This window comes from Lissotriton vulgaris, chromosome 5 (genome assembly GCF_964263255.1).
Source record: "Lissotriton vulgaris chromosome 5, aLisVul1.2, whole genome shotgun sequence".
Taxonomy (NCBI): domain Eukaryota; kingdom Metazoa; phylum Chordata; class Amphibia; order Caudata; family Salamandridae; genus Lissotriton; species Lissotriton vulgaris.
The window spans coordinates 1,866,954,284-1,866,981,691 of NC_141693.1; the positions used below are offsets into that span (position 1 = coordinate 1,866,954,284).

The window sequence follows — 27,408 nt, forward strand, 5'->3', positions numbered from 1 at the left end:
GAGAATTCTGTCTTGAGATCCTAGAAGGATTTCATGTGGTCACCCTTCCACACGTCTCCCTCCTACAATGTGCCTATCCAGTCCCTTCCCTTGAATCCCTCCTGTTGGGCTACTTGGTCCAGAGAGGAGTTTCAAGCGTCACTCAGAGGTCCCACTCCGTCCAGCATAGTGCTGCATTCCAGGCTTGAAACGTTACTGAAGGGTTAAATAAGTGTTTTCTTTTGGAAATATATATATTAGGGGTGGGCACAACTCGTGGAGTTTCACTTCACGGAATTCAGCAGAGTTCCTTGAAAACTCTGCGCGATTCAGTGGATTTACACAAATGGGCTGAAATCAGCATGTCACGCTGATTTATAGTACCAGGAACATGTTCCATGCTGAAAAATCAACGCAAATGGCACCACGCGGTTTACCACAAGGCGCTCCTTTTCAAATTGGTTTTGCTGCCGCTTGAGGAGATTTCCTACTCGAACAGTAGCTTTCTTACCACAAACTGTCACGACCAGCCATGTGACAGGAAAATCTAACCAGGTGCCCTCCTAGCGCCTGAAGATCGCGCTGGGGGTGCCAGTTCTTATCCGCTCGTGCTTCCTTACTGTTGGCGATGCACGCATGAGAATAAAAACTCCACAGCTCGGCGGTTGGTGGAATTTGAGCGGAACCCCTTGTTACATGCGTAACGCTGAGTGGCCAAACCTCCACCAACTCCTCTGGTGGAGTGGAATTTATTGCCCACCCCAATATATATTAAGGGTTACATTACATGTCTGCTTCCCACCTCCTCTTAATAAATATACACTCACAGTGATATTTTCCTAATCTTCAAATTCAAGCCTGTGCATCTATGAAAGATTCAATACTGGAGAACAAAAATGGTTACTTACCTATACACTGTAGTTCTCCAGTATTGATATCTTTCATAGATTCACATATGACCCTCCCTTCTCCCCGATAGGAACTCACATCTAGTATACCTCATTCTTATTACCTTTACACTTGTGCTGAGAAATCTGAGATATTGTGGTCCCTGAGGAGAAGAATGTCTTGGGAACTGCTTCTTGTTTGGCTGAAGTTTAGTTCTTATTAAAATGATGTGAATTGGTTAACAATGCCACTAAATTAAGCTACACTGTGCAATGCTATTTTATGTACTGATTGTTATAATATCTGTGGGACTCCCTCTTTGGTGACGGGGAAGATTCAAGCATGTGTTTCTATGAAAGATATCAATGCTGGAGAACTACAGTGTACTAGTTAGTAACTGTTTTTTCCTCTTCCCTTATTTAGTCTTCAGAACGAAATTGCTGGTAGAAAGTTCAGAAATCATAATGGGTTGTTGCCTACCTTGTGAAATGTTTGATTAACTTTAGCTAGGAAGTATTCTACCTTATTAAGGTCCAGCATCCATAGCTGTCCCGTGATAGCAATGATTTTACTCCAGACCTTCAGCAAAAATCTTTGCTTGTGTTGCTTTTTCATGTTAGGAAGTTCTTTATATAAATCAGCTACGATTTTCTTCCTGATCGCTGTTTAATCTAGATATCTCTGGTGTGCAGGTTCCCACAGTTCTCCCTTATTAACTCTATAACTTGTACTTTCTTTAAGCAGATAATTATTAAAACTTAGTTTGAGTTCCCATTATTGGACCTTTCCCCCACCTAAATTTACAGTCCCCTCGGCTATGATCATGAATCTAATAGGAACATGTTGATGTGTAGATATGATTTACGCACTGCTGAGAAATGTTTGTGATCCATTTCCCTGTATAAGAAATTGGAAGTATTAGTTAACAGGGATAGTGGCCCATGTTAAATAATAACCACTGTCCATGTCAGGTTGAAGCAGTAAATTTCCTAAATTATCCTGAGCTCAATCCCCTGGTACCTATGGCAAAGACCAGACAGGCTTAACTTAGAAGCAATGTGTATTTATGAAGTACCAAACAGTAAGCAGGAGACATTTGAATTTCTTGCCCTGAGAAGGACCCTTGCCGGACAGATACTTTTTGTTTGCAGTTCCAGCCTTAGGGACTCTTCTCAAGTTGAAAACCGCATGTTCAGTCCTCTTCTGATCTTCCACAGGTCCAGTACTGTCTGTGAAGGGTTTTGTTGGTGCTACAATAATACCTGGTACCCGCCTGTGGGTAGGGATGTCTCCTCCCTAAACAATGTGGTAAAGATTCCCAGAGGTAACCTTACCCACTTTAACAGCAGTTCTTGTGTGCTCTACTGCCCACAAATCCACAGATTCCCTCTCTGCCTGAATCCAACATAGTGAAAGTGTTCTCTTCCTGTGTAGGGCTTGTGTACCCACCACAAAGGAGCGGACAGGGAAATGAACAACTCCTCCTCTGTGATCACTTCAAACCTGAACTAGGGGTAGCTCCTGCCCCACTGGGATTCTGGACTAGTCTACTGGGGAAACAAACGAGGGGCCTCTGCTGGTGTCATCTGACATTTACAAGTGACAGGGGAGGCCCCTTTGAAGATAATGCCCAAATGATCATCCTGCCGGAAGAATGGAAACCCCTTCCCACACCCAAACAATTTGTCCCCTGTGCTAATCGATTTTCACAACTCATTCAGGGTTAAGTACTCAGAGAGGTGCCACTGGAGGCTAATGCAAATAAAAGTACCTTTTTCATAATATTTATGAAAAATCCAACGTTACTACTGATTTGGTATTTTACTAAATATTACAGAGTCCAAGAATGAAATTTCTAGGTGGTTGCTAGCCGGAGATAGCATTGTTCAATTTACTACAGTGAAAATAGCTTTTGGGGCTTTCCCATTACAAGGACATGTTTTACAGTACAATGCACCTTGCCTTATGGGCAGTAAGGCCTGCTTAGGGATGTCTTGTTAATAGGAAGGTTTAAACATATCAAAAGGGTTATTTTGACAGGTTGAATCATTGTTTAAAAGCTGCTTTAGTCAGCCAGCTGGTGAGCTAGAAGCGATGTATTGCACTATCACTATATGGGATGACACAATGGATACTGCAGCCCACTAGAGACTTCAAATTTACAGGCCCTGGATACCTGTTGTACCATATATTAGAGACTTATAGGTAAGTTAAATATGCCAATTAGGGGTACACCAATTTCATCATGTTGAATGGAGTAGCATGTACACTTTGCCATTGTTTAGCATTGGCAACGTGCTCACAGTTTACAGCCAGCAAAAACAGGGGAAAAATCTGGGGGTATACCACGTGAAATATAGTAATTTACCACACGCTGAGTGCTTCACCCTCTAACTCTGAGATCAACTTGGGACCTTCTTCTAAGAAAGACATTGTACCCCCCACCCTGTTCACAAATTTCTCTCAGGTCCAATTGATAACCAAGTTCTGGTCCCCATATGTTATATAAAGTGTACTGTAAATTGTATCACGAGTTTCCAAATGATATATTTTAGGGAATCGTCTTGCCTTCCATTTGGTGAGTAATTTGAAGCGAAATGGCTTGGTTTGTCTTTCACATGCCCATTTATGAATAGCCACTGTCCCTCTTTGTCTGAGGCTGAGTCCTGTATGGAGAAGCCAACAAAGCAAGCACATAAAGACATCATCCTTCTAAAAATAAAATCTTTATATTGTACATTTATCACAAACCATACGTAAGATGAAGCCACTACCCTTGTTTTCTTATTATATGGTGAGTAATGCTGCGTTGAGTAAAGCTGGGAGTTCATTTCTACTATTCTCTAGCGATTAGATGGGCTTATCATAAGAAACACACATCTCAACATGCTTGTTTCAGTACCTTGAGGACAATCACTATTTTATTTGGGGTGTTAAGTTAATGCGTTTTGCTATCAGTGTGTCGACCTATGGTGGCAGCATATTTGGATTTATGTTGCAGGTTATATTAACTCTCTCAAGTTCTTTGGAATCCTGATCTTGTCTCAATCAGGTGGTTCATCCTCTTCATCTCTTCCCTAACAATAACCCCTCAACCCCAGTGTTACGTCTATCTATCTATCTATCTATCTATCTATCTATCTATCTATCTATCTATCTATCTATCTATCTATCTAGATAGCTAGCTAGCTAGCTAGCTATCCATCCATCCATCCATCCGGAACAAGATTGTTTTACAGTCTGGTCATAGAGGAGATGCTAGATACATGCCCTACCTGCCAAAGAAGAGTAAATATGAACAGCACTTGTGAGCAACAACATGCAACGTTTGAGTGGAATACTTATTGTGTTCATTTGTCTTTCTCTGAGCAATGTTAGTGTTTTAATGTGGTCTTATGATATTCATGAGGTCCTTTTGAAAGATGGTCTCTGAATGCAAATGCAGTGGCTTGTCATTGATGATGTGTAGATGCTATCAGTGTTCTGCAGATGGTCTCTGAATGCAAAAGTAGTCAGCCATTGATGAGTAAGAGAATATTGACAGCGAGTCATTAAGGATTGGTAGAAAATCCGCCAAAAAATACCTATCCAGTTCGTATAAGAAAGGGGTGCAGGCCCAGGGTGCTGCTTTCTGCCTAATTTTTCTTCTTTCTTTCAGTAGAGAAATCAGCTGTACCTAATAATGCTCCATCTCCCAAGAAACGTTTCGTTTATGGCAAAGAAAACCAAGAAGGTAGGCTTTTCTTTTTTATCCATTTTCCTTCATTTGAAAAATAACATTTTGTTGGTTAATAGCAGCGACGGCGCCTCTGCTATTGCAGGGGAGCGACTCCTTCTTCCGACTTGAAAAATAAAATAAAACGATAATAAAAGGTTTATTATCGTTTTATTTTTCAAGTTGTGGGTCAGGCCGAGTCTTGGGGGGCGGGGCCATCGCTGGGTGAGGGGGCCTAGGGGGAGTGGTGGGCAGTTACCATAAGAAGTGGTAGGTGCATTAGTGCACTGCTATTGGTGCGCATGTCGATTTGGGAGGCAGTCTCAGGAAGCCAAACCGACATGTGCACCGAGCTGTCTCCAACCCAGCTGTGTTGCCGGGTTGGAGACAGCAAAGCAGACTCCCAGTCTCCCTGGGAGCATAAATCAAGGGCACTCAGGTCTATCAATGCATCAAGATTAGCTGCATGAGAGACTGGGAGCTTGTGCTGCAGTGAGGATCAGAAGAGCGGCGGTTATAAGCAGATACGTTTTTTGTTTCTGAATGGTCATCGTCTGTCTCCCTACACCCCACCCGCCCGGTCACTCTGCCCTAATACTGACTGCTACTTGTTAATAGCTTGTATTTGACGGGTCCCAGATTGTAAATAGCAGGGCCAACACAGAGGCAACATCCCTGTTTTTGAAATAGTTTCTAAATTTTTCACCCTCCAGCTCTTACTATCAAACATTTACCATTGTCAGCCCCCAGGGGAAGTAGGGTCGCAGTCCAGTCTTCCCCTAGGGATCTTCGTGCATGGGCTGGAAGCAGTGGTCGAAGTGGGGGAAAAAAAGTAGGGGAACTGTGGGTGGAGAATCAGGGGGCGGGAATAACCGAAGATTGAATCAGTGGGCGGAGTCAGGGGCGTGGCTAGAAATAGCAAAACACACCAATTTTTAGTACGTTTAGCATTTCACTGACCAGTTACAGCTTATAACGTTATTTAATTAAAACAACTGATAAACATGTTTGAGGTTTAATTCAGGAAAAAGCAAACAGTCATAGGTAATACAGGTTTATGTAAAGCGTGTGAAATATAAGCAGGAACAACATGTTACCTTAATGCTTTTACTCAATGTTCAGAAATCCATGATTATTTTTTGTCTCAAACATTGAGGTCATGAATACAGGGCTCCTCCTGTACACATGTGTTAAGCAGGGCTCAGAAGAGAAAGGGATTCTTCAGGAGAATCTAGACTCACGGAAACCCACAAAGGCTCCTTCATATTCATGTCGCCAGCTAGCTGCTCAATCATAATGTAGCAAAAAGAACAACTGAATGCAGAACAATATCATACATTCACCCCAGTACAGGGATCTGGGCCTAAATCCATTGTTTCTTTGCTCACCATGCCATTCCAGTTTGGACCCAGCCATATGCAAATCAGTCTAGATTCTGCTCCCAATGGGAACAGTCCTGTCCCCTCCCTTCTCCTGCCCCCGTCACCACTCCTGCCCCCGTCACCTCTCCTGCCCCCGTCACTTCTCCTACCCCCGTCACTTCTCCTGCCCCCGTCACTTCTCCCGCCCACGTCTCTTCTCCCGCCCACGTCTCTTCTCCTGCCCCGTCACTTTTCCTGTCCCATCACTTCTCCTGTCCCCTTCAATTCTCCTGTCCCTTCACTTCTCCTGTCCCTTCACTTCTGCCCCATTCACTGCTCCTGCCCCGTCACTTCTCCTTCTCCTGTCCCCGTCACTTCTCCTTCTCCTGTCCCTTCACTTCACTTCTCCTTCTCCTGTCCCTTCACTTCATTTCTCCTTCTCCTGTCCCTTCACTTCACTTCTCCTTCTCCTGTCCCGTCACTTCTCCTGTCCCCGTCACTTCTTCGAGTGGAGGATGGGCACATTTACTTATTTTGCTTGGTGTGCATCAGAGGTTTACTGCAAAATGGGGGGCATTCTAATTTTCTGACTACTCCCTTGGTTGGATGGAGCAGTGAAGGCCGCTCTTTTAGGGAGTGCAAAGGACACTCTCATCATGTGCTGCTTGCCATTATAAGTGTAGTTCAAAGTTCGGGGCATTTTGATTTTCTGGGTTCTCCCCTGAGCAGAGCCTCACACCTTAAAGGCCACAGGATCGCAGAGGAGAGCTTAAGATCAGTTGTCCTCCAGTTAAAGGGGCCTGGCAGTTTAAAGGAAAACCCCGTTCTGTTTATCGACCTGTATTTCGAACAATCCCCAACAATAGGCATCCCACGATGTTCCCTTGTTCAATTACGTCTGCTGGGTGTTGAGACTAATGTAATATTCGCCGGATTTCCCCTTTAATACATCACGTACCGAGCAGCAAAACACACTTATAAAAACACAGCTTAGAGCACTAAGCAAAATATATATTCCATAAGACGCATTAGAAGAAGCAAGCACCTTCGGGCACGCCTTTGACAGCCACAAGTGTTTTTACAAGTATACTGTCTATAAAAATAGCTTGATCGAATGTAATGCTTTTCCTCACCTCCTCCGCCTCGTCGACATCAGGGTTGTGTTTTCCAGACAGCATATTACACTGCCCACAGCGCACCTCTCACGCCCCAGCGGGATTGTTTTAAAGCTTTGATTACACATTTGTGGACCCATCTCCTATATTTGTTGCACAAGGAGCCATGGCCTGCACCCAGATACCAGAGACACCTCATGCAGATCTCGCTGGCATATGCTAACGGCAGGCAGCGGGCGGCGCATTGTCATTCCAAAGGGGATAATCAGCATCAATCGGAATGAAACAATGGGCCTTCCCTCGGTCTGTGCGAGGTCAGGGAGGGGCTGCTGCAGCCTCTGGAGGTCAACAGAGAAGTGCGAGCAGCCCCAGGAAGCTGAAAAAAAGTTATCGTTTTTAGTAGGACTATTCTCTCCGTCCCGGGATGCTTTTTTCAAAGAAAGAAGTAGGGGAACGGGCTGAAATTATTTTTAGAAGTAGGGGCACGCCGTGCCCACCGATCCCCCTCCACTTCTACCGCTGGCTGGAAGGACATGGTGGGGAGGGGGGTCAAGTGGTTGGGCAAAGTGAAGGGTTAGGGTGGCATATAAAGGTGCAGGAGAGGAGGGCTCATCTTCCTGCTGACACCTGGCACTACCGGGGAGGGACAGTGGAAGTTAGTCCACCCACCCACCCTACAAGTTGTAGGGGAAGGGGTGCCGGTGTTGTTAGTGTGCCAGTTAAGGACAGGTTGCGGGTGATTGGGGTGGTGAGTCACATATGGGTGGATCTACCCCTCGTGGGTGGGGGAGGAACAGGTGACTGATGAGGTGTGGAATGCAAAGAGTAACAGAGAAGATTCAAGAGAGGATATTGGTGGGGAAAGTGAAGCGGAGAATGGGGAGATGGAGGAGGTTGCAGAGTGAAAGGGGAGGAGTGAAAAATGTGTGATGGTTTGAGGATGGATGAGAAAAATGAAGGGTATGATGATGGAAAAGTGTCATACTTGCATTGATGTTTTGGTTAATAATGTTAAATGTTACAACCTTGTCCTGATAGAATGGCCTTTTACGCTTCAAGTAACAGGGTGGAGTGTAGTTATTGCGTAACATTGCTTAGATGTGTGTCTTTATACAAATTAATCCGTCTTCCCTAATTCTGTAATTAAAAAATCTCAAAACTACATAAAGTCATTATGCATTTAGAAACTCCTACATTGTGCATACTGCCTTCCAAATTTAGAGTGTTTTTCTATTTGTACTATTAAATCCCTTCTTATTGTTTCTTTAATTGTGCATGCAGTGGCATCTTCAAGTTATTCCTGTAGTTATTACATAAACTGAGGCATAAGTGGAAACAAATCTGAGGTTTATTCAAAGACATCTATGACCCCACAAGCGACCTTTTTGTGGACACAAGCAATGATTCCCTGAAGTTGGCATTTTTAGAAGATTTTGGCCTGCACCACTAACCAGTTTATAGAGTTTGCTTGGCCATTTTTGCCAACGGATCCCTGGTAAATGCGATGTGGACCCAAACGGATAGCCATTTTAAGTTTTTAAAACTTCAGAAAAACAAACGTGACAGTTATGGTTACTGCGGTGGCAACAAGTAAGGCCATTGATTGAATGCGGGTTTAAGGAAATATATTTCTCCTGTGTTAATTACTAGTAACTGTGCTACAACCAATTCAGAGGCGCTTCTTTGAGTGGAAATCCCTATTCAACAATGAAGCAGGCTGCACTGCTTCTTAGAATATAGTCGATTTAGTGGTTAGAATATATATATATATATATATATATATATATATATATATATATATATATATATATATTCAAGTTTCACAATGCCCAAGCTTTAGGACGCACTCTCCATCAAACTCAAGAGGCAGCAGCGCAGTCTGCGGCTTCGCCGGTAAATTACAGTGCCTTACGCGTTTCAGATTCTCACATCCTTGATCACAGGCATAAGCAGCGGTTAGTAGAAATGGCGTGAGACTACCGATCACTTTGTCAGTTCATTTAATCATTTGCAGGTGGAGCATCACATGACATCACAGTGTGCATTCTGGGATCAGTAGTCATTTACATAAGCCATAGTTCATAATAAAGCTTTCAGCCGCTTATAAATTTCAACGTTCCATACAGCCATAAGTGGGCTCCTCGTGAGCCGTGTCTTGCGCTGCTTTAAATTCCTTGCCATAATGATGAACCAAGCATGGCTCTCCAAGATAAGGTGCCCGCAGGTACGCTTAGTTCAGCGCATGGTGCAGTCCCCACGGCTGGGTAGCCGTGTACAATATTCAAGTTTCACAATGCCCAAGCTTTAGGACGCACTCTCCATCAAACTCAAGAGGCAGCAGCGCAGTCTGCGGCTTCGCCGGTAAATTACAGTGCCTTACGCGTTTCAGATTCTCACATCCTTGATCACAGGCATAAGCAGCGGTTAGTAGAAATGGCGTGAGACTACCGATCACTTTGTCAGTTCATTTAATCATTTGCAGGTGGAGCATCACATTACATCACAGTGTGCATTCTGGGATCAGTAGTCATTTACATAAGCCATAGTTCATAATAAAGCTTTCAGCCGCTTATAAATTTCAAAGTTCCATACAGCCATAAGTGGGCTCCTCGTGAGCCGTGTCTTGCGCTGCTTTAAATTCCTTGCCATAATGATGAACCAAGCATGGCTCTCCAAGATAAGGTGCCCGCAGGTACGCTTAGTTCAGCGCATGGTGCAGTCCCCACGGCTGGGTAGCCGTGTACAATATTCAAGTTTCACAATGCCCAAGCTTTAGGACGCACTCTCCATCAAACTCAAGAGGCAGCAGCGCAGTCTGCGGCTTCGCCGGTAAATTACAGTGCCTTACGCGTTTCAGATTCTCACATCCTTGATCACAGGCATAAGCAGCGGTTAGTAGAAATGGCGTGAGACTACCGATCACTTTGTCAGTTCATTTAATCATTTGCAGGTGGAGCATCACATGACATCACAGTGTGCATTCTGGGATCAGTAGTCATTTACATAAGCCATAGTTCATAATAAAGCTTTCAGCCGCTTATAAATTTCAAAGTTCCATACAGCCATAAGTGGGCTCCTCGTGAGCCGTGTCTTGCGCTGCTTTAAATTCCTTGCCATAATGATGAACCAAGCATGGCTCTCCAAGATAAGGTGCCCGCAGGTACGCTTAGTTCAGCGCATGGTGCAGTCCCCACGGCTGGGTAGCCGTGTACAATATTCAAGTTTCACAATGCCCAAGCTTTAGGACGCACTCTCCATCAAACTCAAGAGGCAGCAGCGCAGTCTGCGGCTTCGCCGGTAAATTACAGTGCCTTACGCGTTTCAGATTCTCACATCCTTGATCACAGGCATAAGCAGCGGTTAGTAGAAATGGCGTGAGACTACCGATCACTTTGTCAGTTCATTTAATCATTTGCAGGTGGAGCATCACATGACATCACAGTGTGCATTCTGGGATCAGTAGTCATTTACATAAGCCATAGTTCATAATAAAGCTTTCAGCCGCTTATAAATTTCAAAGTTCCATACAGCCATAAGTGGGCTCCTCGTGAGCCGTGTCTTGCGCTGCTTTAAATTCCTTGCCATAATGATGAACCAAGCATGGCTCTCCAAGATAAGGTGCCCGCAGGTACGCTTAGTTCAGCGCATGGTGCAGTCCCCACGGCTGGGTAGCCGTGTACAATATTCAAGTTTCACAATGCCCAAGCTTTAGGACGCACTCTCCATCAAACTCAAGAGGCAGCAGCGCAGTCTGCGGCTTCGCCGGTAAATTACAGTGCCTTACGCGTTTCAGATTCTCACATCCTTGATCACAGGCATAAGCAGCGGTTAGTAGAAATGGCGTGAGACTACCGATCACTTTGTCAGTTCATTTAATCATTTGCAGGTGGAGCATCACATGACATCACAGTGTGCATTCTGGGATCAGTAGTCATTTACATAAGCCATAGTTCATAATAAAGCTTTCAGCCGCTTATAAATTTCAAAGTTCCATACAGCCATAAGTGGGCTCCTCGTGAGCCGTGTCTTGCGCTGCTTTAAATTCCTTGCCATAATGATGAACCAAGCATGGCTCTCCAAGATAAGGTGCCCGCAGGTACGCTTAGTTCAGCGCATGGTGCAGTCCCCACGGCTGGGTAGCCGTGTACAATATTCAAGTTTCACAATGCCCAAGCTTTAGGACGCACTCTCCATCAAACTCAAGAGGCAGCAGCGCAGTCTGCGGCTTCGCCGGTAAATTACAGTGCCTTACGCGTTTCAGATTCTCACATCCTTGATCACAGGCATAAGCAGCGGTTAGTAGAAATGGCGTGAGACTACCGATCACTTTGTCAGTTCATTTAATCATTTGCAGGTGGAGCATCACATGACATCACAGTGTGCATTCTGGGATCAGTAGTCATTTACATAAGCCATAGTTCATAATAAAGCTTTCAGCCGCTTATAAATTTCAAAGTTCCATACAGCCATAAGTGGGCTCCTCGTGAGCCGTGTCTTGCGCTGCTTTAAATTCCTTGCCATAATGATGAACCAAGCATGGCTCTCCAAGATAAGGTGCCCGCAGGTACGCTTAGTTCAGCGCATGGTGCAGTCCCCACGGCTGGGTAGCCGTGTACAATATTCAAGTTTCACAATGCCCAAGCTTTAGGACGCACTCTCCATCAAACTCAAGAGGCAGCAGCGCAGTCTGCGGCTTCGCCGGTAAATTACAGTGCCTTACGCGTTTCAGATTCTCACATCCTTGATCACAGGCATAAGCAGCGGTTAGTAGAAATGGCGTGAGACTACCGATCACTTTGTCAGTTCATTTAATCATTTGCAGGTGGAGCATCACATGACATCACAGTGTGCATTCTGGGATCAGTAGTCATTTACATAAGCCATAGTTCATAATAAAGCTTTCAGCCGCTTATAAATTTCAAAGTTCCATACAGCCATAAGTGGGCTCCTCGTGAGCCGTGTCTTGCGCTGCTTTAAATTCCTTGCCATAATGATGAACCAAGCATGGCTCTCCAAGATAAGGTGCCCGCAGGTACGCTTAGTTCAGCGCATGGTGCAGTCCCCACGGCTGGGTAGCCGTGTACAATATTCAAGTTTCACAATGCCCAAGCTTTAGGACGCACTCTCCATCAAACTCAAGAGGCAGCAGCGCAGTCTGCGGCTTCGCCGGTAAATTACAGTGCCTTACGCGTTTCAGATTCTCACATCCTTGATCACAGGCATAAGCAGCGGTTAGTAGAAATGGCGTGAGACTACCGATCACTTTGTCAGTTCATTTAATCATTTGCAGGTGGAGCATCACATGACATCACAGTGTGCATTCTGGGATCAGTAGTCATTTACATAAGCCATAGTTCATAATAAAGCTTTCAGCCGCTTATAAATTTCAAAGTTCCATACAGCCATAAGTGGGCTCCTCGTGAGCCGTGTCTTGCGCTGCTTTAAATTCCTTGCCATAATGATGAACCAAGCATGGCTCTCCAAGATAAGGTGCCCGCAGGTACGCTTAGTTCAGCGCATGGTGCAGTCCCCACGGCTGGGTAGCCGTGTACAATATTCAAGTTTCACAATGCCCAAGCTTTAGGACGCACTCTCCATCAAACTCAAGAGGCAGCAGCGCAGTCTGCAGCTTCGCCGGTAAATTACAGTGCCTTACGCGTTTCAGATTCTCACATCCTTGATCACAGGCATAAGCAGCGGTTAGTAGAAATGGCGTGAGACTACCGATCACTTTGTCAGTTCATTTAATCATTTGCAGGTGGAGCATCACATGACATCACAGTGTGCATTCTGGGATCAGTAGTCATTTACATAAGCCATAGTTCATAATAAAGCTTTCAGCCGCTTATAAATTTCAAAGTTCCATACAGCCATAAGTGGGCTCCTCGTGAGCCGTGTCTTGCGCTGCTTTAAATTCCTTGCCATAATGATGAACCAAGCATGGCTCTCCAAGATAAGGTGCCCGCAGGTACGCTTAGTTCAGCGCATGGTGCAGTCCCCACGGCTGGGTAGCCGTGTACAATATTCAAGTTTCACAATGCCCAAGCTTTAGGACGCACTCTCCATCAAACTCAAGAGGCAGCAGCGCAGTCTGCGGCTTCGCCGGTAAATTACAGTGCCTTACGCGTTTCAGATTCTCACATCCTTGATCACAGGCATAAGCAGCGGTTAGTAGAAATGGCGTGAGACTACCGATCACTTTGTCAGTTCATTTAATCATTTGCAGGTGGAGCATCACATGACATCACAGTGTGCATTCTGGGATCAGTAGTCATTTACATAAGCCATAGTTCATAATAAAGCTTTCAGCCGCTTATAAATTTCAAAGTTCCATACAGCCATAAGTGGGCTCCTCGTGAGCCGTGTCTTGCGCTGCTTTAAATTCCTTGCCATAATGATGAACCAAGCATGGCTCTCCAAGATAAGGTGCCGCAATATATATATTTACACACACACACACAAATGCTCTATATAAGGATTGACCTCTTGGGTTTCTTATCACAAGTAGTTTCATAAATGTCAGGATCCCACCCACTTTGGCAGTCTTTTTTAAAGAAACTTCATCTGCAAGCCACAACTAGTAACACCAAGGCAATGTCGTCTATACGATCTGCAGGGCAATGGCTGCTGTCTTGTCTCTGTAGTATGAAAAAGTTCATACAAAAGGTGAGAGAAGTGTAGGTCCTCTTAAATCAGCGGTAGGAAGGCCTGAAGTATGGAACATGGCATCCTGCAGTTGTTGGTCGCACGCAGACTTTAGGGTGCTTATTCTCTCAATAAAGACGTAAAAAACTGAAAATAAAGGCCCAAGGAGGACATACAGAATGGTGATAACACTGCATTTTGTTAATTGTTGCTTTTCGTTTACACGAAAAGAATGCCACGTTTCTCCAACGATTTTGGTAATATTTACTTGATAATTAATGCGTTTCGTCTTTCTCCTTTCAGTTAAAGTTTATGTTGAAATAAATCGAGATAGCCCGTTTCTAGTGTGCATGGACGAAAAGCTTGCTCATCGTGAAACAATTGACCCTTATTACTTGTGGATTGGACCGAACGGAAGAAACATAAAAGGCAAGTTCTGTTTTTTCACTTCTTCATTGTGTAAACATCTGCATATCATTTTAAGTGCCCACGAGGCAATTAAACCCATTATTTTGTGGTGCAGCTGTGTACCCTTCACTGTGCACACCACACATTGTGTGTGTCTGCCGGGACAATACGCTGGACTGCTAACTTATTACAGTAAGTAGGTGTTGGCCAAGCAGAAAACAACAAGAGAAAGGATAAATATTTTCCATTAAAGTGGTACAAGTTATTGGTAGGAGATGTTTTCGGTTTGGTACAAAGTAATAGTGACTGAGCTATTTGCCAGAAGCGATACCGGGGATAGAATGTGGTACTTACTGTAAACCTCTGGAAAGGTGGTCTTCTTGGTATCGTTCTCTTTGGCGTTCTGTGAGTTGAAATGACAATTAATTTCCACTGATTTCGTAGGATATCTGAAAGGTTCCATGCATTCTCAGCAGCGAACGCTATAGAAAATATGCATGTAAGCATGCCTTCTCTAGTCCACCCAAGATTATAAGGAAGTTGCCCTCAACTAGGCTTGTCAGATCTGGAAGGCACTCCAGGACACCCCTTTTTTAGGTCGAGCCCAGCGCGCATGTGCTGCACTAGAAGAGGGCCTCTTGGAATCACTCCAGACCTCCCAGAGACTTCTCCGTGTGGGTCGGACTCCTCCCACACATTCCATTGGCCTTTGCGTGTGGCTTTCAATAATGAAAGCACACAAATGGCCAAAGACGGGTGCATGTCCCACCTTTCCTCAAAATGTTTGCAGGCAGCGGCGGCGCGCAGGCTGTCAGCTGGTCGTGGATCAGGTTACTAATTTATAGTGTGGCACTTTCACTTTCGCGTCCACACTTGTTTTGTGTTTGTGTTTACTTTCTGCCACCACTTTGACGCAAACCAGGTGAGGAAAAACGTGTTTTAATTTTACAGAACTCCTTAAAATTTGAGTTGCATGTGAGCACAGTAGGTTGTGCGGTGGTTCTTCAAATATTTCTTTTATGTTTATTTAGGATGAACATTCAAAGTCACATGTTGTTAAAGCTCCGCCATGATGCTTCAACTCAGACGGCATGCGAGGCAAGGTGATACCGTGCTTAGCTCTTATTCCCCTGCCTCTTATGGTGTTTTCACATAATACCACTCAGTGCCACATAATTACGCACCACATTATTACACTCTACTCAATGCAACACAAAACACTCCACATGATGCCATTTAGTGCCACATAATTACTCTACTCAATGAAACATGAAAACACTCCACATAATACCACTCAGCTCCACATAATCACACGCCACATAATTACACTATACTAAATGCAACATGAATACATTCCACATAATTCCACTCCGTGCCACATAATTACACGCCACATAATTTCACTCTACTCAATGCAATATAAATACACTCCACATAATACCACTTAGTGCCAGATAATTATATGCTACATAATTACACGGCACTCAATGCAACATACACTCCAAATAATACTACTCAGTGCCACAGAATTACATGCCGCATAATTACACTCTACTGAATGCAACATACACTCCACATAATACCACTCAGTGCCACATAATTACATGCCGCATAATTACACTCTACTCAATGCAACATAAATACACTCCACATAATACCAGTCAGCGCCATTTATCGCAGTTTTAGCGTCAGTTTTCTGCCGCTAAAACGGCGATAATGTTATCGCCTGTCTTCATAATATGCCCCATAGTGCCTCAGTGCACAGATGACTGCATGGGTAGTGGCTGGTGATTGGAGACTTACAGCTGCGACATGTGATGGGTTGCTGCTTTATATTTGATTAGGCCCAACATCCTGAGTAGTTGCAGAATAGTGAACAGCTTTGAGAATGCATATGCAAGTAGAGACTTACACCAATCACAAGACCATGCAGACCATAAAACTTGAAAGACTACACTTCACATTTCAAACAGACACCTACATATATACATCGTACTTTAAATGTACCATTTCACACGGTCATACAAACTAGCCTAATCACTAATCTATTTCCTAACATGTCTTAAAACTCACTTTTGTGCTGCAGCTTCACCATTCTGCAACTACTTAGGGTGTTGGGCCTAGTCAAATGTAAAGCAGCAGTCTATTACATGACTCCACTGTAAGTCTCACCATATTCTTGAAAGCATGCATGCATATGTCTAAACCTTTTGAAATCATCAGCGTATCTAAAAGAAATATACAATTAGACGTATACCTATATTTTGTACGTCTAGCATCTTCAGACATGAGAATACATGTGCAAGTACAGACATACAGCAGGGAAACAACCTTTACAACGCACTACCATTACAACAAAACTTTTACAACGCAACATCCATTACAACGCATGCATTTACAACGCAACCATTACAACGCATGACACTACAACGCACACCACTACAACGCATGTCATTACAACACAGTCATTACAACGCATACCATTACAACGCATAGCATTACAACACATAGTACCCCTACACTATCCAACACTTACCCTACTGTTGCACCCCCTGGAGTTAGAATTGTAATTTTAACCCCTACACTATCCAACACTTACCCTACTGTTGCACCCCCCTGGAATTAGAATAGTAATTTTTACCCCTACACTATCCAATACTTACCTTATATGCAATGTAATGTTATGCATTGTAATGGTATGCGTTGTAAAGGTAGTATGCGATGTAATGGAATGCGTTGTAAAGGTAGTTTTTAAAAATTTGTTGTAAATGCATGCGTTGTAATGGAATGCGTTGTAATGGATGTTGCGTTGTAAAAAATGCGTTGTAAAGGTAGGCGTTGTAAAAGTATGTGTTGTAACGTCATACATCCCATACAGCAATCCCAAGACCATGCAGACCTTAAACTTAACACTTGATGGACTGCACTTTACATTTCAAAGAGACCTACATTTCTCTGGTGTACTTCAAGTGTAAATTTCCCCAGACTCATAAAAAGTAGCCTAACCACTAATCCCACTGCCAGCATATCTTAAAACTCATTTCTTTGCTGCAGCTTCACCATTCTACGAATACACAGAATGTTGGGCCTAGGCAAATATAAAGCAGCAACCTATCACTGCATAAGTCTCACCATATTCCTAAAACCATGCATGCCTGTATCTGTACCACTTGCCAGTAGCATAACACATCAGAATACATCTGCAAGTAGAGACATACCACACTCACAAGACCATAAAGACTTTAAAACTTGACAGACTGCACTTAACGTTTCAAACACACACCTAAAATTATGCGGCTTACTTCAAGTGAAGTTTTACACAAACTATTATAAAGTATCATAATCACTAATTTCTCACCCAACATATCTTAAACATCTCTTTTTTACTGCTGCTGCTTCACTACTCTACAACTAATCAGGTATTGAGCAGGTATTGAGAACAACAACGACCGCAACACCACCACCCTGCTGGACAACCTCGCCAACCTCGGTCTCAAGCAGCTGGTGACCACCCACTACGCCGGACACACACTCAACCCCGTCTTCTCATCCAGCAAGGACATCGTCTTCAGCCACGCCACCGGACTCCACTGGACGGACCACAGCTGCGTCCACTTCAGCTTCATAAGAACCACGATCCACCACCACCAGCAAAAGGTTGCACGAAGAAGCTGGAACAAGATCACAGCCGAACAGCTCGCCGCATCCCTGAGCATGCACCCTCCCGCCAGCTCAGCGAACTCCAGCCAGGCCGCCGACAACCTCACGAAGTGGATCAGCAACTGCGCAGACGACCTCGCCCCACTGAGGACCCCGCCCAGCAGACCCGGCAGCAAGAAGGCCCCATGGTTCACCGACGAACTCAAGAGCTCCAAGAAGAACTGCCGAGCCCTCGAGAGAGCCTGGCGAAGAGACCCAACACCAGACAACATGACCACCCTCAAGCTCGCCACCCGAAAGCACCATCAACTGATCCACGCCACCAAGAAAACAGCATTCAAGGAACGGCTGGACAACAACGCACACAACAGCAAGGAACTCTTCAACATCGTGAAAGAGCTCTCCAACCCCAACGCCGGAAACAACGACATCACCCCATCGCAAGACCTCTGCAACTCCCTCGCCTCCTACTTCCACAACAAGATCGCTGACATACACAACAGCTTCAGCACACAACCAACGCTCCCCATGCCCGCACCAGCGTCCCCCACCACCACCCTCAGCGCCTGGACCCCGATCAGCACCGAAGACACCATCCGCACGATGAACTCCATCCACTCCGGATCTCCCACCGACCCCTGCCCTCACCACGTCTTCAACAAGGCCGACGCTGTCATCGCACCCCACCTGCGGGACATCATCAACACCTCCTTTGACACCGTCACCTTCCCGGAGAGCTGGAAGCACGCCGAACTCAGCGCTCTATTGAAGAAACCAACAGCGGACCCCACCGAACTCAAAAACTACCTCCCAATCTCGCTCCTCCCGTTTCCAGCCAAAGTCATCGAGAAGACCGTCAACAAGCAACTGGCCGCCTTCCTCGAGACGAATGGATCCCTCGACCCCTCACAGTCGGGCTTCCGGGCCAACCACAGCACCGAGACCGCCCTCATCGCAGCCACCGATGACATCCGAGCCCTGCTTGACATCGGAGAAACAGCGGCCCTCATCCTCCTGGACCTCTCCGCGGCATTCGACACTGTCTGCCACCGCAACGTCGGAATCCAGGAGAAGGCACTGGAGTGGATCATCTCCTTCCTCGCTGGAAGGACACAGAGAGTCCGCCTACCGCCGTTCAGATCAGAAGCCACCGAAGTCATCTGCGGCGTTCCTCAAGGCTCCTCGCTCAGCCCCACCCTCTTCAATGTCTACATGAGCCCTCTCGCAACCATCGCACGCCAACACAACCTCAACATCATCTCCTACGCCGACGACACCCAGCTGATCCTCTCCCTTACCAACGACCCCACCACCGCCAGAGCCAACCTACACGAAGGGATGAAAGACGTAGCCGAATGGATGATGACCAGCCGCCTGAAACTGAACTCAGACAAGACGGAAGTCCTCATCCTGGGCTCCTCCCCCTCCGCCTGGGACGACTCCTGGTGGCCCCCCGCCCTGGGCACCGCACCCAAACCAACAGACCACGCACGCAACCTGGGCTTCATCCTGGACTCCTCCCTCTCCATGACCAGACAAGTCAACGCCGTCTCCTCATCTTGTTTCAACATCCTGCGCATGCTACGTAAGATTTTCCGGTGGATCCCCACCGAGACCAGAAAGACGGTCACCCAGGCCCTCGTCACCAGCCGTCTGGACTACGGCAACGCCCTCTACGCCGGAACAACCGCCAAGCTCCAGAAGAGACTCCAGCGAATCCAGAACGCCTCAGCGAGACTCACCCTCGACATCCCCCGACACAGCCACATCTCCGGACACCTGAGAGACCTGCACTGGCTCCCGGTCAACAAGAGAATCACCTTCCGGCTCCTCACCCACGCACGCAAAGCCCTACACAACCAAGGCCCGAGTTACCTCAACAGCCGCCTCAACTTCTATGCTCCCACACGCCAGCTCCGTTCGACCAGCCACTCCCTCGCCGCCGTCCCCCGCATCCGAAGAGCCACAACAGGAGGAAGGTCCTTCTCCTACCTGGCCGCCAAGACGTGGAACTCCCTCCTGACCCACCTCCGCCTGACCCAAGACCACTTCGCTTTAAGGAAGCAGCTCAAGACCTAGCTGTTCGAGCAGTAGCGGACCCCCCCTCCCAAAGCGCCTTGAGACCCTCCGGGTGAGTAGTGCGCTATATAAATGCGATGATAGATTGATTGATTGAGCTAAGACCAAAGCAACAACCCTTCACATATCTCTGTTGGAAGTCTCCCAATATTTCTAAAAGCATGGATGCCTGTGTCTGTACCTTTTCTTAATGCCATCATATATAAAAGAACGATACAGATTTATACCTGTAGATTACAAATCTCGCTGTATACCTGTATATTATAAATCTAGCATCTACAGACGCATAACACGTGTGCAAGTACAGACATACCTCACTCACCACACCATTCACATCTTAAAACTACACAGACTACACTTCAAATTTCAAACAGACACTGAAAATTATGCGGTATATTTGAAGTTTAGCTTTCCACAGACTCACACAAATTGACCTTATAACTAATCTCTCTGCCAACATGTCTTAAACCTCACTTTTGTGCTGCAGCTATACTATTCTACAACTACTTAGTGTTACACCTAGCCAAATATAAAGCAGAACACCTTCACATGTCTCAACTGTAAGTCTCACTATATTCCTGAAAGCATGCAAGCATATGTCTGTACCTTTTGCTAGCAGCATCATGTATACAATAAATATACAAATAGATGCATACATGAGTTTTATACATCTAGCATCTTCAGATACATAACACCCATCAGAATATATCTGCTAATAGAGACTTTCTTCAATCACAACACTATGAACACCTGAAAAATTCACAGAACACATGTTCCATTTCAAGCAAACACCAACAATTATGCGGCATATTTCAACTGTACCTCTCTAGAGACTTACAAAAAGTAGCCTAATCACTAATTCCTTGTGTAAACATGTTTTAAACCACCCTTTTGTGCTACAATTTCACCATTCTACAACTACTCACAGTCTTGAGCCTAGCCACATACAAAGCAACAACACCCCTTTGTTATACATCATGCATCTTCAAATGTATAAGATATATGAGAATACATATACCAGTAGAGACATACTTCAATCACAAGTCAATGCACACCTTAAAACTTGACAGAGTGCACATCCAATTTGAAAGCAACACCTAAAGTTATGCGGTATACTTCTATTGTGCATTTCCACACACTAATGAAAACTACTATAATCACTAATCCATCTTCCATTATACACATATTACTATACACAATCTATTTCAAGCAACATTTAAGTACAATAAAATAAACTATAATACACATCTCCACATTTAATGATGTATTTAAAACATCACAGTTCTTGAATAATTTTTAAAGTTTGAAAATAAAGGTAATACATAATACACCTCACAAATATATAACTCTTCCAAATAGTTTTGTAGAGTATGAAATATCAGAAACTCATAAAAGATTTTTTTTATGCACACAATCAATGTAATGCACTACTCTCAACAAGGTAAAACCAGTGATGGCAATCTTTCCCTCTCTTTCTCCACAGAAATAAATGTAAGTAACAAATCACATTGCTTCCTACGTTATTTCAAATTGTAAAACACATTTCTATCGGTTAGACATATTAACCCTTACAAGCTGACTTCTCAAAGTGTCCAAACTGGTTCTGGAATTTTCTGGAGTCGTGACTCCACAGTGTACTATCGCGATGGAGCTGTGAATCCATACAGGAGTTCAAAACATATTTCTAATAATACTATCATTTTTTCTTAAGAACACACCACTTCTAAACATAGTACTGATTTGGGAAATCTTACTTTAATAACATTACCTATATATACATTACAATTCCATATTTTAAAACCAAAGTTAAGATTCAACCCTTCCCCCATTCTGCTTAATCCCAATTTCCATAGTAACAGTTTCTGCAACATTCCACTCAACCAGCAGGTCACAAGTTCACCATATTTTCAAGTTCAGCACACAAGGTTACAAATGCAAACAGCAGGTGTGGTTGACTTTTGCAAAATATTACCTTATTCTATCTACTGTACCTTTCAAACATGTTTTAGTAACCAATAAGAAACATGCTTTTTAAAGAAAGTAATATGCACCCTATTTTTGAGTCTACAATGTTCATAAACAGCCAATTAATGATCTGGTTTTTAAAAAACAGCATCTTGTCCACCATTTTAGATACCTCTCATTCTAGCAACAGACTACCTCAGCTACAGACATCTTTTCATTACTTCCAGACATCCCTTCAAGATGCTTACAGTGTGGATTGTTGAGCACAGCTATGTTTTCTAGTGCAAACTGTATGCTGAACACAGAGGTATTGACAAACACATAGCTTTGCAAAATGTGGATATTAAATGGATTGCACAGAGAGGATTAAAGTGCCACCAATTGATGCCTTTGGTTCAAACCTTTTTGCATCTCCAACCCCCTGACCTCAAGATTGTGCGCTGCGGTAGCAATGACCTAGGTACATTGACTGGGTGGGTCTGGAAATGCTAATGAAGGACACCTTTGCACAATTGATGTTGCTTTTGCCTCAAACTGTCTTTTGTATACTCTAATATATAATGTAAGGCAGAAACGTAAGTGGTCAATTCAATTCTGAAAGCTAGAAAGAATGTCAATAAAGCTGTTTCTGCTTACCTCAGAGACGATAGGATGGGCTCCATCTATAACAACAATCAATCTACTTTTTGATATGGATGACATCTACAGAAGTGATGGAGTACACTTCAAAGATCAAAGAAACTGAGTCGTACTCAACAACCTTAACCGCATCGCTGCGGCGGTTATTTTTGCGCTGTGCGGCTTTTTTCCAAAAGCCGCGTTAGATGACGAGCTCAGCTCGTCATCCGCACACGACCACCGTGGCTGATGACGAGCTGAGCTCGTCATCAGCAGCGAAGGGATTAAGCTGTGCATCCGCACATACATGTAGCTACAAAAAAGCTGATAATGAAAACAGAGCCACCCTATAATACAGTTGTGAATCTATTTTTCTTTATACATACATACTCTTTTTAAATTTTTTGTGGATTCGCTCACCCAACGCGAATCTGCAAAAGCATGAATTCAATATACTACAACATAATACACTTTTCAAGTTTAACTATTAATTTTTAATTTTATATGTTTATACTAACTCTATTAAATCAAATCAAATAATCCTTTATTCGGTTTCAAGAATTAGAAAAACAATAAAAGTACATTTAGAAATGTACACATAGTAAGTAGTTTAAAATTCATTCTTCCAATGTTACAAGGATTAGAATTCATTAACAATCAAGCCAAATTGTAAAGTGCAAAAATACGATCTTTATGTTAAAAACGGCCTAAAACATAATTTTATGTACAAAGAATAAAAATGTGTGTGATCTTGAACAGAGTATGCTTTTCACAACCTACTCTAAATTGGATCTATGTCTAACGACAAACTTCAAAAATTTAGTTATGGCTTTCGCAATGCACTCTTTATCCAAAAAGTGGAGAAAAAGAAATGCTGGACGGCACCTTCGAAAACCCATGGTTTTTAAAATCGGGATTAGCCAACACCTTCTTGGTTCGTTATCAAACTTACAAAACAGAACCGTGTGGATTGAGGATTGGAGGGAAACTTCGTCACAGGGGCAGGTTGGTAGAATCTTTGCCCAGTCATTTATTTTCGGAAAAGTGAGTAAACAATGGAAAATATTCAATCTGAACCGTGTTAATAAAAATCTTTCGTAACCGCTCATATTAAAGGTTAAGTAGGGTTGTATGGCCAAGGTCGTTTGGACTGTTATCGTATGTTGGACTGATATTTTACTGGCCTCGTTAGTCAACCGCAATTGTTCTAAATGCGTCAAACATAATTTTTTAACGCTTTTCTAGGAAATTCTGAATTTAATATGGGGGAGTGGTAATATTTTGCCATGCCCAGATCGTACACAAAGTTTTTAATATATGCAATCCACCCAATCTTATGCACATTTTCAAGAGAAAGACAGTCCTGTAAAAACCCTTCAGAAAAGGGGGTGGTGATGGACAGAGTGTCTCATTTAAGCAGACCACTCCTACCCAGTCCAAACATCAGGGCTTGATCCATCACCGTTTTTTAGCTCACTGCACCATCCCAGCTCAGAACCTGGCTACATGCAAATTAGTCTGTCCCTGACCCAGTGCATCATGGGAACAGGGCAGACCAAACTACCAAGCCAATTCTTATACTAGGAAGGAAACAAGCTTCCGGGGACCGGTTTCTGGCATTACAGCCGTCTTCTGCCCGGCTTGCTTGAATCCTGATGGTGCAGTGAGCAAGGGACTCACATCTGAGTATACCCTTCCACGCTTATGGTGGACAAAACGATTCAGAAAAGGGGGTGGTGATGGACAGAGTGTCTGAATTAAGCAGACCACTCCTACCCAGTCCAAAGATCAGGGCTTGATCCATCACCGTTTTTTAGCTCACTGCACCATCCCAGCTCAGAACCTGGCTACATGCAAATTAGTCTGTCCCTGGCCCAGTGCATCATGGGAACAGGGCAGACCAAACTACCAAGCCAATTCTTATACTGGGAAGGAAACAAGCTTCCGGGGACCGGTTTCCGGCATTACAGCCGTCTTTGGCCCGGCTTGTTTGAATCCTGATGGTGCAGTGAGCAAGGGACTCACATCTGAGTATACCCTTCCACTTTTATGGTGGACAAAACGATTCAGAAAAGGGGGTGGTGATGGACAGAGTGTCTGAATTAAGCAGACCACTCCTTCCCAGTCCAAAGATCAGGGCTTGATCCATCACCGTTTTTTAGCTCACTGCACCATCCCAGCTCAGAACCTGGCTACATGCAAATTAGTCTGTCCCTGGCCTAGTGCACCATGGGAACAGGGCAGACCAAACTACCAAGCCAATTCTTATATTGGGAAGGAAACAAGCTTCCGGGGACCGGTTTCTGGCATTACAGCCGTCTTCGGCCCGGCTTGCTTGAATCCTGATGGTGCAGTGAGCAAGGGACTCACATCTGAGTATACCCTTTCACGCTTATGGTGGACAAAACGATTCAGAAAAGGGGGTGGTGATGGACAGAGTGTCTGAATTAAGCAGACCACTCCTACCCAGTCCAAAGATCAGGGCTTGATCCATCACCATTTTTTAGCTCACTGCACCATCCCAGCTCAGAACCTGGCTACATGCAAATTAGTCTGTCCCTGGCCCAGTGCATCATGGGAACAGGGCAGACCAAACTACCAAGCCAATTCTTATACTGGGAAGGAAACAAGCTTCCGGGGACCGGTTTCTGTCATTACAGCCGTCTTCGGCCCGACTTGTTTGAATCCTGATGGTGCAGTGAGCAAGGGACTCACATCTGAGTATACCCTTCCACGCTTATGTAAATGTAAATGTAAATGTAAATGTAGGTGTATTTATATAGCGCAACCTGTCACCCAAAGGGCATCCTGGTATTCCCCTGTGAGAGGCCCCGGCAGGGTGTCCACAGGCTGAAAGCCAGGCATCCCGCCGCGAGCGGCCGTCGTGGAGATTAAGCAAGCTATTGCCCAGAGTTGCAGAGTGAGACCCCGTGAGTCGAGTAGGCACCGGAGCGAGAATTGTCGAGGCCGTGGAATTTTGAGCCCGAGACCCGCTGAGGCGGGGAATCGAACCCTGGTCCACCGTCGATCCCAGCTCCGGGTCTGCCGCCTCTAACCACTGAGCCACACTTCTCCACATCTTATGGTGGACAAAACGATTCAGAAAAGGGGGTGGTGATGGACAGAGTGTCTGAATTAAGCAGACCACTCCTACCCAGTCCAAAGATCAGGGCTTGATCCATCACTGTTTTTTAGCTCACTGCACCATCCCAGCTCAGAACCTGGCTACATGCAAATTAGCCTGTCCCTGGCCCAGTGCATCATGGGAACAGGGCAGACCAAACTACCAAGCCAATTCTTATACTGGGAATGAAACAAGCTTCCGGGGACCGGTTTCTGGCATTACAGCCGTCTTCGGCCCGGCTTGCTTGAATCCTGATGGTGCAGTGAGCAAGGGACTCACATCTGAGTATACCCTTCCACGCTTATGGTGGACAAAACGATTCAGAAAAGGGGGTGCTGATGGACAGAGTGTCTGAATTAAGCAGACCACTCCTACCCAGTCCAAAGATCAGGGCTTGATCCATCACCGTTTTTTAGCTCACTGCACCATCCCAGCTCAGAACCTGGCTACATGCAAATTAGTCTGTCCCTGGCCCAGTGCATCATGGGAACAGGGCAGACCAAACTACCAAGCCAATTCTTATACTGGGAAGGAAACAAGCTTCCGGGGACCGGTTTCTGGCATTACAGCCGTCTTCGGCCCGGCTTGCTTGAATCCTGATGGTGCAGTGAGCAAGGGACTCACATCTGAGTATACCCTTCCATGCTTATGGTGGACAAAACGATTCAGAAAAAGGGGTGGTGATGGACAGAGTGTCTGAATTAAGCAGACCACTCCTACCCAGTCCAAATATCAGGGCTTGATCCATCACCGTTTTTTAGCTCACTGCACCATCCCAGCTCAGAACCTGGCTACATGCAAATTAGTCTGTCCCTGGCCCAGTGCATCATGGGAACAGGGCAGACCAAACTACCAAGCCAATTCTTATACTGGGAAGGAAACAAGCTTCCGGGGACCGGTTTCTGGCATTACAGCCGTCTTCGGCCCGGCTTGCTTGAATCCTGATGGTGCAATGAGCAAGGGACTGAGTATACCCTTCCACGCTTATGGTGGACAAAACGATTCAGAAAAGGGGGTGGTGATGGACAGAGTGTCTGAATTAAGCAGACCACTCCTACCCAGTCCAAAGATCAGGGCTTGATTAATCACCGTTTTTGAGCTCACTGCACCATCCCAGCTCAGAACCTGGCTACATACAAATTAGTCTGTCCCTGGCCCAGTGCATCATGGGAACAGGGCAGACCAAACTACCAAGCCAAGTTTTATACTGGGAAGGAAACAAGCTTCCGGGGACCGGTTTCTGGCATTACAGCCGTCTTCGGCCCGGCTTGCTTGAATCCTGATGGTGCAGTGAGCAAGGGACTCACATCTGAGTATACCCTTCCACGCTTATGGTGGACAAAACGATTCAGAAAAGGGGGTGGTGATGGACAGAGTGTCTGAATTAAGCAGACCACTCCTCCCCAGTCCAAAGATCAGGGCTTGATCCATCACCGTTTTGTAGCTCACTGCACCATCCCAGCTCAGAACCTGGCTACATGCAAATTAGTCTGTCCCTGGCCCGGTGCATCATGGGAGCAGGGCAGACCAAACTACCAAGCCAATTCTTATACTGGGAAGGAAACAAGCTTCAGGGGACCGGTTTTTGGCATTACAGCCGTCTTCGGCCCGGCTTGCTTGAATCCTGATGGTGCAGTGAGCAAGGGACTCACATCTGAGTATACCCTTCCACGCTTATGGTGGACAAAACGATTCAGAAAAGGGGGTGGTGATGGACAGAGTGTCTGAATTAAGCAGACCACTCCTACCCAGTCCAAAGATCAGGGCTTGATCCATCACCGTTTTTTAGCTCACTGCACCATCCCAGCTCAGAACCTGGCTACATGCAAATTAGTCTGTCCCTGGCCCAGT

General features: G+C 45.0%; 1 protein-coding gene across 1 annotated transcript in view; it reads left to right on the forward strand.

The window, feature by feature from the left end:
- ZPBP2 (zona pellucida binding protein 2) overlaps positions 1–27,408 on the forward strand; it is a 901,537-nt gene that overhangs the window by 214,308 nt on the left and 659,821 nt on the right. Inside the window, exons 2-3 of the mRNA XM_086920529.1 lie at positions 4,526–4,600; positions 14,007–14,132. Coding sequence (XP_086776655.1) covers positions 4,526–4,600; positions 14,007–14,132 — 201 coding nt within the window. The remainder of the gene's footprint in view (positions 1–4,525; positions 4,601–14,006; positions 14,133–27,408) is intronic.